The 13,977-nt window shown below is 44.0% G+C and overlaps 1 protein-coding gene across 3 annotated transcripts in view; it reads right to left on the bottom strand.

The window, feature by feature from the left end:
- Positions 1-6,338: 6,338 nt before the first annotated feature.
- FSIP1 (fibrous sheath interacting protein 1) overlaps positions 6,339-13,977 on the bottom strand; it is a 393,370-nt gene continuing 385,731 nt past the window's right edge. For all 3 annotated transcript variants that reach the window (XM_040332131.1, XM_040332133.1, XM_040332132.1), the window contains exon 10: positions 6,339-7,178. In XM_040332131.1, coding sequence (XP_040188065.1) covers positions 6,984-7,178 — 195 coding nt within the window. In that variant the 3' untranslated portion in view covers positions 6,339-6,983. The remainder of the gene's footprint in view (positions 7,179-13,977) is intronic.

Raw genomic sequence — 13,977 nt, 5'->3', positions numbered from 1 at the left:
GTGTAGTCTTTCCGCTTCACGCTGGGAACCCTACTGCGCATGCGCGAGGCCCGCTCCTTTCTCCTACTGGCACGGGGGCCAGGGGAGGAGGAGGGAGCCCTGCGGTGACGTCATGGGCATGCTTAGAATTACACCTCAAAACACATTCTGCTATTCCTCTTGAGTATGGCAATACCACATATGGATTGATTATGTACAGGACATTGTATACAAATAAACCAATTGTATCAAAACCAATGTAATGTAATGGCTGCCTCTATACAAGTGGTCAGGGAATAAAGCCTAGTGTAGCATCACCTACAGAAGTCCCAGTTCCTATAAGCCAAGCCTATTGGCTTGGCTATGGAATGCCATGTTCACTGGCCAGGAAGTACATGAGGATAAAGAAAGGAAGAACAAAATAATTTCTCTGGCTCCAGGAGTGCAGCTGTCCACAGGGGATGGCTAGACTGGGTGTCTCGCAGGAACAAGTCAGTGGCAAGTGCAGATGCATTATTTCAGGCTGCAGGCAGAGGCATGGTCAGCAAAACCGGCAAAGGTATTGGTCCAGACAGCAAGCAGAAACATGAATCAATAAACTGCCAGGGGTTAGTACAGGTGGCCGGCAGAGGCAACACTGAATTTGCATGGTGGTCACACAGTTTCTGGTGTGCACTGTCTGATGACACTAGGGACTAGTGTGGCAGCAATCAGAACACGGCTGCGAGCATACACTGTCTAGTGACACTTGGACTGGTGTGGCAACAATCAGGACACTGTTGCTGCTTACACTGGGCATAGTGATCAGGGACACTGTAACTGGTGTGTTGGTGATTAGGGACAATATGAATGTGTGTGGTGATCAGGAACACTTGGGATGGGCGTGGACTGCCACTCTAGTTACAGGGACAACTGTAACTAGAGTGGCAGGTGATCAGGGACAATATGACAGGTGCTGCGTTGATCAAGGTCAATATGACTGTTGTGGTGATCAGGGACATTGTGAGTGGTACAGCATTAATCAGGAACACTGTGAGTGGTGCGGAAGTGATTAGGGACCCTGACTGGCAGCAATGGTCAGGGATCAGAGATTGACAGAGATCACTTGCTGGCAGCACTGACATACAGTGATATCAGAGCAGCCAGCCCATGCCACAGTGGTATGATGTCACTATAGCGACACTGCACTTACTCAGCTGGCAGAATGTTAAAAAATAAAATAAATTGACATACTTCACACCAGAGTAATGCAGTGTCCACTGTACTACTCTGGAAAGGATGATCAGGATTTCCTATTGCTTTTTTACAGTGATAATCACCTGCATAAGCAATCATATACCACCAGGGCTCCAAAATTTCAAGTCCTGACTACTACCAGGCCTTACCTTAAGGGTACTCGCCACCAGTCGACCCAAACTGTCCCTACCCTGCACCACCCCTAATTCTGAACCCTAAACAAGCCCTCATAAATTATCTCATGAAATGACACTTACATGTTTTCTATGAAGAATTAAGTTACAAACTTTATCAGTGCAGCCACCGACCTGCGCCCACCATTGTAGCCTCTGCTTCTACTGTATCCACCATTGTGGCTTCTGCTCACTGTGCCCACCCCCATTGCGGCCTCAGCTCACTGTGCCCACCATTGCAGCCTCTGTTCACTGTGCCCACCATTGCAGCCTCTGCCACTGTGCCCACCATTGCGGCCTCTGCTCACTGTGCCCACCATTGCCGCCCTCTGCCAACTGTGCCCACCATTTGCCGCCTCTCCTCACTGTGCCCACCTCTGCACCTTTGCTGGTGCACTGATCAGTGATCTTCTGTGTCTGGTGGGGCAGGGGCAAACGGACAAGGGGCATACTTTTGGATGTACATACCTGTACGTCCTCCCAGAAAGATGCTCGTCTCCCCGCTGGGGAGTGGATAAGGAAGGACTAAAAAGGCATTTTGCACCTATTATATTGGAAAAACTTTCTGCTGTAATTTTTCAAATGCACACTGTAGGTTGACAGGGAAATTTTAATTCAGTAATTCTGTAATTGCATATAACATATTATGCCCCATAATCAGGAGTATGTTACATAGTTAGACAGGTTAAAAAAAAGACTCAAGTCCATCTAGCTCAACCAATAGGAAAAAAAAAATGAAAACCCCCATATACACAATCCTATACTCACAGCTGAGGAAGGCAAAACACATATACATAAAGCATAATCAAATTCATTCCAGTGGGTGAAAAAAAAAATATTTTCTGATCTCCAGGAGGGGCCTTGCTAAGATTGTAAAGGACCTGGAGCATGCTTAAGAACCCCAAAGAGAGAAAAGTTGTGCAGCAGTCAACAGAGTACTGTGTAGCGGGCAGCAGTCAGGAGCATTTAACAAAGAACATACAGAGTGCATAAGTCAGGAGCATGTGATGTACATCAAAATATACTGAATGGACAGTCAGCAATATGTAATGTACAGCATACTGAGTTGATATGCTGTGCTTCACATTGATGATCAGTAAGAAAGATTATCCCCTTAAATTCAATCCTTACATGTTTGTAACCTGCAAGTTTTGCATACTAAATCTTTAGGCCTCATTTAGACGTGCTTTGAAATTTTAGATACCATGGACGCCCACTGACGCACCTAACACATTAAGATGCATTATTGGTGCACTTGCATGCTTTTGCATTGTATCAAAAAACGCTTTCCAGGCGCCTTCTATGTGCTGTTTTTTTATTGTAGGGATTATTGTACCATCATCTCGGCTAGTAACGCTTGTTAAATTAATCTCAAATGGTGCTTGTGGCCCATTTACATTGACATTAATGGAGACATTTGAGGACCTGTAAAGCCAGCCAAATGGTACATGTTGGATACAATTTGACACAACCCAATGCAAAGCGAAGCAAAGTCCATGTGAACAACATGGGCCACTGAAATGCACATAGTTGACACAGCATTAACCAGCATTCAAGAGGCTTCAAAAACATAGATGAAAAGCCTGCTTTTGATGTCAATGTAAACTTAAGCCTAGTACACACTATCATTTTTTTTTTTTTTCGTTCATACTCAGCCATTGACGGAGAGTGCTGATCGGCTGCTGTTTTTCGAGCATGCTTGTCCGACAGAGACCGGTTTCTATCCGACCAGCTGCCATACACACAGGTGGAATGTTGCCCGGCAATCAGGCCGGGGATACTAGGCTTAAAACTTACCGTCTCTACACCAAATCTGCACTAACAGGATGTGAAAAAGTTTATATACAATTAAAGATGTAAAATTCTGTTTTTGTTTTGGCAACGAATGAGCACAGACTAATATAGACTGCTCAAAAAAATGAAAGGAACACATTCTTAATCAGAGTATAGCATCAAGTAAATTAAACTCCTGTGATAGGGTTCTGGTCAGTTAATTAACAAAGGGGGTTATTAATCAGTTTCAGCTGCTTTGGTGTTAACGAAATTAACAACAGGTGGGTAACAATGAGATGACCTCCAAAACAGGAATGGTTTTACAGGTGGTGGCCCCTGAATTTTTTTTTTCTTACTCATCTTTTCTGACAGTTTTTCAATAGATTTGCATTTGGCTATGGTCAGCATCACTACTGGTAGCATGAGGTGATACCTGGACCCCATAGAGGTTGCACATGCAGTCCAACTCCTCTAGGGTGGCAAATCAATTCGTGTTATTGCAAAAAGGTTTGCTGTGTCTCCCAGCACAGACTCAAGTGCATGAAGGAGCTTCCAGGAGACAGATAGTTACTCTAGGAGAGCTGGACAGGGCTGTAGAACCCATTAGCAGGACTGGTATCTGTTCCTTTGTGCAAGGAGGAACAGGATGAGCACTGCCAGAGCCCTACAAAATTACATCCAGCAGGCCACTGGTGTGATTATCCCTGACCAAACAATTAGAAACAGACTTCATGAGGATGGCCTGAGGGCCCAATATCCTCTAGTGAGCCCTGTGCTCACTGCCCAGCACCGTTGAGCTCGATTGGCATTTGCCACTGAACACCAAAATTGGCAGGTCCGCCCTGTGCTTTTCACAGATGAGAGTAGGTTTACCCGGAGCACATGTGACAGAGCTGAAAAAGTATGGCGAAGCCTTGGAGAACGTTATGCAGCCGGTAACATCATTCAGCATGACCGATTTGGTGGTGGGTCAGTGATGGTCTGGGAAGGCATATCCATGGAGGGACGCACAAACCTCTACAGGCTAGACAATGGCACCCTGACTGCCATTAGGTATTGGGATGAAATCCTTGGACCCATTGTCAAACCATACACTGGTGCAGTGGGTCCTGGGTTCCTCCTGGTGCACGACAATCCTGGCCTCATGTGGCAAGAATATGCAACCAGTTCCTGGAGAATAAAGGAAATTATATCATTGAAGGGCCCCCACGCTCACCTGACCTAAATCCAATTAAACACCTCTGGGACATTATGTTTCGGTCCATCTGACACCGTCAGGTTGCACCTCAGTCTGTTTAGGAGCTCATTGATGCCCTGGTCCAGGTCTGGGAGGAAATTCCCAAGGACACATCCGTCGTCTCATTGGGAGCATGCCAACGTTGTCAGGAATACATACAAGCATGTGCGGGCCATACAAACTACCATTTTGAGTTGCTGCAATGAAATTTCAGCAAAATGGACTAGCCTGCTGCATAATTTTCATCGAACAATGTGGCATCCTTTCGTTCCCAACACATTACCTAGTTCATATCAGTATAGATATACAGCATGATATTTTTTCCCCGTTGAGATCTGATGTGTTTTCAAAGTGTTACTTACTGTACTTTTTTTTTGAGCAGTATATATACACAGTATGGGCTAGATTCAGTAAGAATCGCCTATCTTTAGGCAGGCGTAGCGTATCTCATATACGCTACGCCGCCATAACTTTGAGAGGCGAGTCCCGTATTCTGAAAGAATTTGCGCCCAAAGTTACAACGGCGTAGCGTAAATGTGCCGGCGTAAGCGCACCTAATTCAATTTGTGAGGAGGTGGGCGTGTTTTATGTAAATAAAGTATGACCCCACGTAAATGACGTTTCTAACGAACGGCGCATGTGCCGTCCGTGAACGTATCCCAGTGCTCATGCTCCTAATTATGCCGCAAATAGTCAATGCTTTCGACGTGAACGTAACTTACGCAAAGCCCTATTCGCGAATGACTTACGCAAACGACGTAAACGATGGAAAATCCGATGCTGTCCCGACGTCCATACTTAACATATAGCAGGGGTAACTTTACGCCGGAAAAAGCCTTACATAAACGACGTAAAAAAATCCGCCGGGCGCACGTACGTTTCTGAATCGGCGTATCTAGCTCATTTGCATATTCTACGCAGAAATCAACGGAAGCGCCACCTAGCAGCCAGTGTAAATATGCACCCTAAGATACGACGGCATAGGAGACTTACGCCGGTCGTATCTTAGCAACATTTAAGCGTATCTCAGTTTGAGCATACGCTTAAAGTTGCGACGGCGCTGATTCGGACTTACGACGGCGTATCTACTGATACACCCGTCGTAAGTCTTTGTGAATCTAGCCCTTTATTATTACACTTACAATATAATACTGGATTTATAATAGATAATTATGTCTTTACATACCCGTATTTATCGGCGTATAAGACGCACAGGCGTATAACACGCACCCTAACTTTAAGAGTGAGGTTTCAGGGAAAAAAACTTTCCACAGCCCCCTGCATATAACATGCAGGCACAGTTTACCCTCTATTTTCAGGGTAAAAAAGTGAGTGTTATACGCCAATAAATACAGTAATCAGAATGTTTTTTAAACATATATAATATATATATTTAGAAAACATACCAACAATATTCCAAACAGAAATTTAGCTACAAAAGTTAGTAAAAACCATTTGATAACATGCAAAAAGCCCATGCCCATGTCTACCAGATTCCAAGTTACACTTTGTTGTCAGCTATGGTATCATATATATAACTGCAGAGCAACACTGCCAGTCATCATAGGACATACATGAAGAGAGCAAGACTCTATCTCTAATAAATTGTTTATAGCTAGAAGTGGTGCAGTCTGCGATTGTTGAGAACCATCTATTATAAAACAAAATTCTTCTAAATGTTGTAAATTATTTAAATGTGTGGCCAAGCTATGGACATATTTTAATATTCTTAACAAGCAGTATATGAGCTCTGACTGACCCCATTTCACAGAAGGGGAAAGAAATTGCTCAAGTCATTCTCTCAGCAGCTCAGCACTCCCTGCTGCCCCATCCCTGATCACCTGCTTTGTGCTACAATAAAAAATTGGAAGGCTGCCAAGTCACTAGTGAAAAGGGGAAGATGCTTAGAGGATAAACTCAATGACTTTGGTGTTTCTGAATACTTTATAGGTATACTTTATTAAATTTAACATCAATTTAAACATTGTATATGTATTCTATACTTCGGGCACGTCTGCCGATTGGACCACCATTGGGTTTTTGTGCCAATTCCTCTTCTTGATTCTGACACCCACCCGAGAACACTAGAGAACCCAGGATGGCATAGACCCCCCTGAGGCATAGAAAGCAACCACCTTGACCCTGCGTGGAGACAGGTTTTCTCTACCTGCACATTTGGAAAGTTGTGTGTCCCCCACCTCTTTGGGTGAATGCAGTCTCAACAGATGTACATCTATCTTTATCATTTCTATTCCCTCTGTGAAACAACTCACCACCTTTGAACCCCATCATCCTGTTTTTGAATCAATCTACTATACTATAAGGGCTCCTCCGTCTCCCTCACTTTTTCATTTTGGTGGACACCCTGAACTATACCAGAGATCCCTGACCAGTTCTTCAGGATCCATTGAACCACACATTTGACTTTCACCACAACTTTGACCTTCACCACATACATTCAATTTAGGTAAAAACTATTTATAATCACATTTTCAAACCAATTTTAGAATATCCACCAGATTCCATTGCTCCTAAATCTTTAAGTAAACAAACGGTTGGGGAAGTAATCGAATTCTGTTAAATATTTAAGATGATTCACTCAACATTGAGCTAAAGCAGGATAGTGATTGTGGCGTAATGCTGTTTCTTTGTTCTATATCGTCAAGTTGCTGGTCTATTTCTTTCAGGCGTATTTTCTGTTCTCTGAGCTCCTTTGTGTAACGTAATGCTTGCTCCCCAGGTGCAGAAACTGAGTTCCCAAACTTGTCCATAGACACTTCCTGAAAAAGAAGCAGACATATGATTACATGCAAGGGGTGTGCTTGATGACTCACATACATATCACACTTCCTGTCAGTGTGAATTCTCCAGACATTGTTTAAAACAGGCAGCTGTGGACTGTAATGTAGACAATTAAGTTCATATAATGAAACAAACTTGCATCCACAGGCATAGCAGTGTAACATAAAAAAAATGAACACCCACCACTGTTCCCAGTAATTTCCAGGTCAAAAAGCCCATGTATTCGCCATCTGTCAATATACATTTTTTAAACTGCTAAAAACACATAGGATATTAAAATCAACCTGAGAGTATATTATAAAATCTTACAATGTATATACAGGGGTGGCTAAACTTTTTATAAAGAGGGCCTGATTTGAGGAAATGAACATGCGCGAGAGCCGACCATTTTGCCTGACGTTCTTTGAACCATTAAAATTCGGTCTAAGTGTGTTTTCGTCCGATCACTAATACACTGCCCAACAAGAATTGAGCTTGGGCATGTTATTTGTATATATATATATATATATATATATATATATATATATATATATATATATATATATATATATATCTTTTGTGGCCCCCAACGAATCCCAGAGCGCCACTCAGGACTAAGGATGAGCTTGGGTGTGTTATTTGGATATACCGTATTTAATCGACATATAACATATAACATATAACAGGGCTCAAAATTTCAAGTCCTGAGCTACTAGCCAGGCCTCAAGGCATACTCGCCACCAGTTGCCCCGCCCAACCCCTACCATGTCCCGCCCCTAAACACGCCCTCATAAATCTCATGAAATTACACTTAAATGTTTTATGTAGAATTAAGTAATAAATATTAACAACAACTTAATCCGTGCCCAAAAATGCAGCCTGCCCATGTCTACCAATGCAGCAAAATGTCCCCATTTTCCAGCCAGAGTCCCCTCACCCACATTACAGCCAGAGTCCCCTCACCCACATTACAGCCAGAGTCCCCTCACCCACATTGCAGCCAGAGTCCCCCCCACACATATTGCAGCCAGAGTCCCCCCCAGACATATTGCAGCCAGAGTCCCCCCCAGACATATTGCAGCCAGAGTCCCCCCCCAGACATATTGCAGCCAGAGTCCCCCCCCCAGACATATTGCAGCCAGAGTCCCCCCCCCACACACATATTGCAGCCAGAGTCCCCCCCACACACATATTGCAGCCAGAGTCCCCCCCCCACACACATATTGCAGCCAGAGTCCCCCCCCACACACATATTGCAGCCAGAGTCCCCCCCCCACACATATTGCAGCCAGAGTCCCCCCCCACACATATTGCAGCCAGAGTCCCCCCACACACATATTAGCCAGAGTTCTCCCCTCCCCACACACATATTAGCCAGAGTTCTCCCCCCCACACACATTAGCCAGAGTTCTCCCCTCCCCACACATATTAGCCAGAGTTCTCCCCCCCCCCCACACACATATTAGCCAGAGTTCTCCGCCCCACACACACATATTAGCCAGAGTTCTTCCCCCCCCCCCCCACACACATGTTAGCCAGAGTTATCCCCCCCCCACACACATATTAGCCAGAGTTCTACCCCCACGCCCCCACCGCACATATTAGCCAGAGTACTCCCCCCCCCCCACACACACACACATATTAGCCAGAGTTCTACCCCCCACCGCACATATTAGCCAAAGTTCTACCCCCCCCCCCCACCGCACATATTAGCCAGAGTTCTACCCCCCACCGCACATATTAGCCAGAGTTCTACCTCCCCACCACACAAATTAGCCATAGTTCCTCCCCACACACACATATTAGCCAGAGCTCTTCCTCCCACCGCCGCACATATGCGGGGAACACACACAGCTATTGAATTGAAAGCTGTAATGTTCCCCGCGGTTTGAACGCCGTGGCGGCGGCAGCTCCTCCTCTCCTTTCCTCACTCGCCCCCCCTGCTCCCAAGCAGCCAGCCAGACACTCGCCAGCCCTTAAAATTAACTCCCAAAATGCGAGAGGCGAGTTTAAATTTTGAGGGCTGACATATAACACACACCTTCACTTTAAGAGGGAAGTTAATTACATTTGAAATAAAGAACTGTGAAGCAAAATAAGGGGCAGTGCCCATCAATGCAGTCCAATTGGTGGCCATCTGCAGCCTCACAAGTGCCATTAATGCAGCCTCACCATTGCCATGAAGGCAGCCTCACAAGTGTCATGAAGGCAGCCTGATCCATGCCCATCTGCAGCCTTGGAGGGGACAGGGAGGGGGCGGGACGAGCGCCAACAGATTACATACAGAATCTCCTGTTTATTTGGCGGCCTCTTTAATACAAAGTCCCGCCTCCTATGATAGGCAGAACAGTCGTCCAATGTCAGCCCAGGAGATGGGACTTCCTGTTCGAGGCCGCCGAGTAAACAGGAGATTCTCCTGTATATAACCTGTCCCCTCTGAGGCACCGATAAATACGGGTATATATGTTTTGTGGCCCCTGTGGTGCTCAGGATTCATTAGGGGCCACAAAAAATATATATATCCAAATTACTAGTGGGGCCATTTGAAACAGAACACTGGACTTTGAATATACTGTGTTTATACATCAGGCATGTCCAAACATACTCCTGTGCCAGTGGGAAATACATGTAAATACTGCCACCCACCTGACTATGAACACTATTATAAAAAGATTTTTTTAAATGTTGGTAGGATTTTAAAAAATTTAACCGCTTCAGCCCCGGACCATTTCACTGGCCAAAGACCAGGCAACTTTTGGGGATTCGGCACTGCGACGCTTTAACTGACAATTGCGCGGTCGTGCGACGTGGCTCACAAACAAAATTGATGTCCTTTATTTTTCACTTTTTGCTATAATAAATCCCCCAAAAATATATAAAAAAAAACATTTTTTCCTCAGTTTAGGTTGATACGTATTCTTCTACATATTTTTGGTAAAAAATAAAATTAAATCACAATAAGTGTTTATTGATTGGATTGCGCAAAAGTTATAGGGGTAGATCCACGTACAGCGGCACATTATTGTGCCGGGGGTAGCCTAAGGCCCCTACACACGACCAAACATGTATGCTGAAACTGGTCCGCGGACCAGTTTCAGCATACATGTTCGGTCGTGTGTAGGCGCGAGCGGGCCGAATTCCAGCAAACATTTGCCCGCCGGGCCTTTTCCCAGCAGACAAATATTCCTGGACGTGTTTTAAAACCGTCCGCTGGAATCCTGCACGCTCGGACATGTACGGTCGTCAGTACAGACCTACCGTACATGTCCGAGCACCCGCCGTCCCTCGCATGCGTCGAAGTCATTCGACGCATGCGTGAAAGCCTTTAAATGGCAGGCCCGCCCACGTCGCCGCGTCATCATCGCGGCGACGACGCGGACACGCCCCGCGTAATGTTTACGCGCGGACTTCTGTACGATGGTTAGTACAACCATCGTACAGAAGCCCTCTGGCAGGCGTGTACGGTGAAATCGGTCCAACGGACCGGTTTCACCGTACATGTTTGCTCGTTAGTACCCGGCCTTAGATACACTACGCCGCCGTAACGTACCTTTTTTTCGAATGCTCAAAGAATTTGCGCCGTAAGTTACGGCGGCGTAGTGTATCTTTGGCGGCGTAATGGCGTGGCATTCAAATCTCTGTGATGGGGGCGTGTTTTATGTAAATACGTCGTGACCTGACGTAAACAACGTTTTTTTTTTAACTGCGCATGCGCCGTCCGTGGGGGTATCCCAGTGCGCATGCTCGAAATTAACCCGGAATAAGCCAATGCTCACGACAGTGACGTCATTCTACGCAAATCCCTATTCGCAAACGACTTACGCAAACAACGTAAACATTTCAAATTTCTACGCGGGATCGACGGCCATACTTAACATTGAGTACGCCTCATAACAGTAGCTTTAACTATACGCCAAAAAAAGCCGAACGCAAATGACGTAAAAAAATGTGACGGCCGGACGTACGTTCGTGAATCGCCATAACTAGCTAATTTGCATACTCGACGCAGAATTCAACAGAAACGCCACCTAGCGGCCGCCGAAAAATTGCATCTTAGATCCGACGGCGTACTAAGACGTACGCCTGTCGGATCGACCGGAGATGCCATCGTATCTTGTTTTGTGGATACAAAACAAAGATACGACGCGGAAAAAATTTAAAATGACTTAGTAATTCTTTTGTGGATCTGCCCCATAGTATCTACAAAATAGGGGATAGTTTTATGGCATTTTTATTAATATATATTTTTTTACTAGTAATGGCGGCGATCTGCGATTTTTATTGTGACTGCGACTTTATGGCTGACACATCGGACACTTTTGACAAATTTTTGTGACCATTGTAATTTTTACAACGATCAGGGCTATAAAAATGCACCGATTGCTGTAAAAATTACACTGGCAGTGAAGGGGTTAACCACTAGGTGGCGCTGAAGGGGTTAAGTCAGTACTAGGGAGTGATTCTTACTGTTAAGTGGCGTTGCTACGAGAGACACATCACTGATGACCGTTCCCGATCACAGGGGAACAGCCATCAGTGACATGTCACTAGGCAAAATAGGGGAATGCCTTGTTTACAAAGGCATCCCCCTGTTCTGCGTTTGCCGACTGCAATCACGGGCTGCCTGGGAACATTGAGTTCCCAGGACCCGAGAGCACATTCACGAGGCACGCAGCATTTCAAAACATTTTCTTTTACATCACAATAAAGATCCCTCTTTACTTAAAGTATTGGCCATTGAAAAATACACCCCACATTGGAGGGGAGACAATATGGTTAGACATATATCTTGACGTGAAACTCGATGGATATATGACCTCCAATGTTACCGACCTTTTGGCTTAAACGTGGAGTGGGATGTTAATTGTTTTATTGAAAATAGTTTTTTCCTACTTCTGATTTTTTTGTCCATTTAAGATTTTTTTTTATCTTTTTATATACATTTTTAAAGTATTTATATATATATATATATATATATATATATATATATATATATATATATATATATATATATATACACTTTTTTTTCATCTTTTTTCTCTAATTTATGGGTATATTGATGAGTAATAATTTGCTATATTTAGATGGTCTGTTTCTGTCCTGTATATTTGTGTGTTGTAATGCAGGGAATTTAAATGGAATAAAATAATATTTCCTCTCTTCCGGAGGGGTCTTTTTTCCCTTCCGGGAGGGTGGTTCTTCTGCCGCATACATACAGTTATATTACTGAAGGATATTAGAGGTTTTATCTGTATTTTTTTATGTATTTTGATGCTACTGATCTGGTGACTCCAGAGGTGGGGCTGAAAAATCTCACTTCCGGTGTCCCGACTGCCCAGGAAGTATTTAAGTTGGATGTGTTGGCGTGGGAAGTCAGTCTCCATTCCCAGTTGAAGCCATTTTTGGGGAACGCGTCGGGTGGAGCATTTCCTAACGCCATCACACTCATATCATTCAGCCCTTTAGGTTTGATCCTTGGCTTTTCATATATTTTTTATGTTGTTTTTTACTCCTTTTTTCTTGATATGACCATTGCTGTGGATAAATACCTGCTGTGATATTTTTAAGTGGATTGTTACTTGCCGTGACATTTTTTTTAGTGATTTTTAAATAAATATCTTTTTGGACATTCCTCACTATGAGGATCTTATTCCTTTCTTTCCATTAAGTCAATACTCTCAGAATTCAGTGTCTGGCTAAAGCTAAGTTGAATCTGATTACCGTCTTCCTGTGTGATTTTGGCTGGAGAAACAGCTGAAGGCTTTCTCTCTCCTTGCAAGACAGAAGCACCCCTCCCTGAGTTGAGTGATCTTGTACCGGGGCCGGCAGGCGGATGCACACGCTTCATTGACCTCCTTAAACCGAGGTCCATCATATTCGGTAAGAGTGAGTAATTTTACATCTCTTTGGCTGAGAATAAGATCCAAGCTTCTACCAGATTTTTTTTCGATTAATTATAAACGCACATACAGATCCAACTACTTTTAGCTGATCTCCTCTTTGCACGCTGATTCCCAGTGCAGCTACCAACCACTGGAAAAATGGATAGCAGGATACAAAAACACACAAAGGCAGCGCTCGATGGGAATAGCATTAAAACTTTTATAGTCTTCAAGTAGGTAACAAAATAAATATTGCACTGGAGATAAGATCGATGTAGCTACATAAACTGTAAAAATGGTGCGAGTAATACCAAACGGTAGCAAAAGCAGTCTTAAAAACATGTAGCCAAGTATGATACTGGTATAAAAATGTGTACAATGATACCACTGCTGAATCCAGATGAGGAGAGGTTAACATCAGTCCGTCGGCATGTAGAGGGAACTATCACAACTCCCAGTGGATGGCTGTAGAATCCCAGATTGATAGAGGGAAGTGTAACAGCCCTTGCGTGTGGCAGATAGTAAGGTCCCGCCGGTATACAGATATGAAGGCACAGCAAAGGAGCCCTTCAGATAGACAAGGCAAGCCCTGCCGGTGTCCGTGACGTCACCGGATGTCTGACGGAACTCCCTGAAGGCCCGGAAGCCGGCGGAAAGGTGAGTACCAAACAAAATACTAAAATTTGAACGATCAAAAAAAATTTGATCGATCAAAAAAAAATTCAAGATTAATCGATGAATTAATAGTTAATTTACACAGCCCTAATTTTTACCATATTAATTTACTACCGTTTGGGTAGTTAACACTTTTATTAATTAATTTACACTGTGTTTTTTATTTTTATTTGTTGGTGTGCATTGATATACATATTTTTCTGTGTGTGCATTGTCACACTTGATTTTTTTCACTTTAATG

This window comes from Rana temporaria, chromosome 13, assembly GCF_905171775.1.
Source record: "Rana temporaria chromosome 13, aRanTem1.1, whole genome shotgun sequence".
NCBI classification, from domain to species: Eukaryota; Metazoa; Chordata; class Amphibia; order Anura; family Ranidae; genus Rana; species Rana temporaria.
Note: the sequence above shows the minus strand (reverse complement) of the source record. Positions and strands in the feature narration are given on the sequence as shown.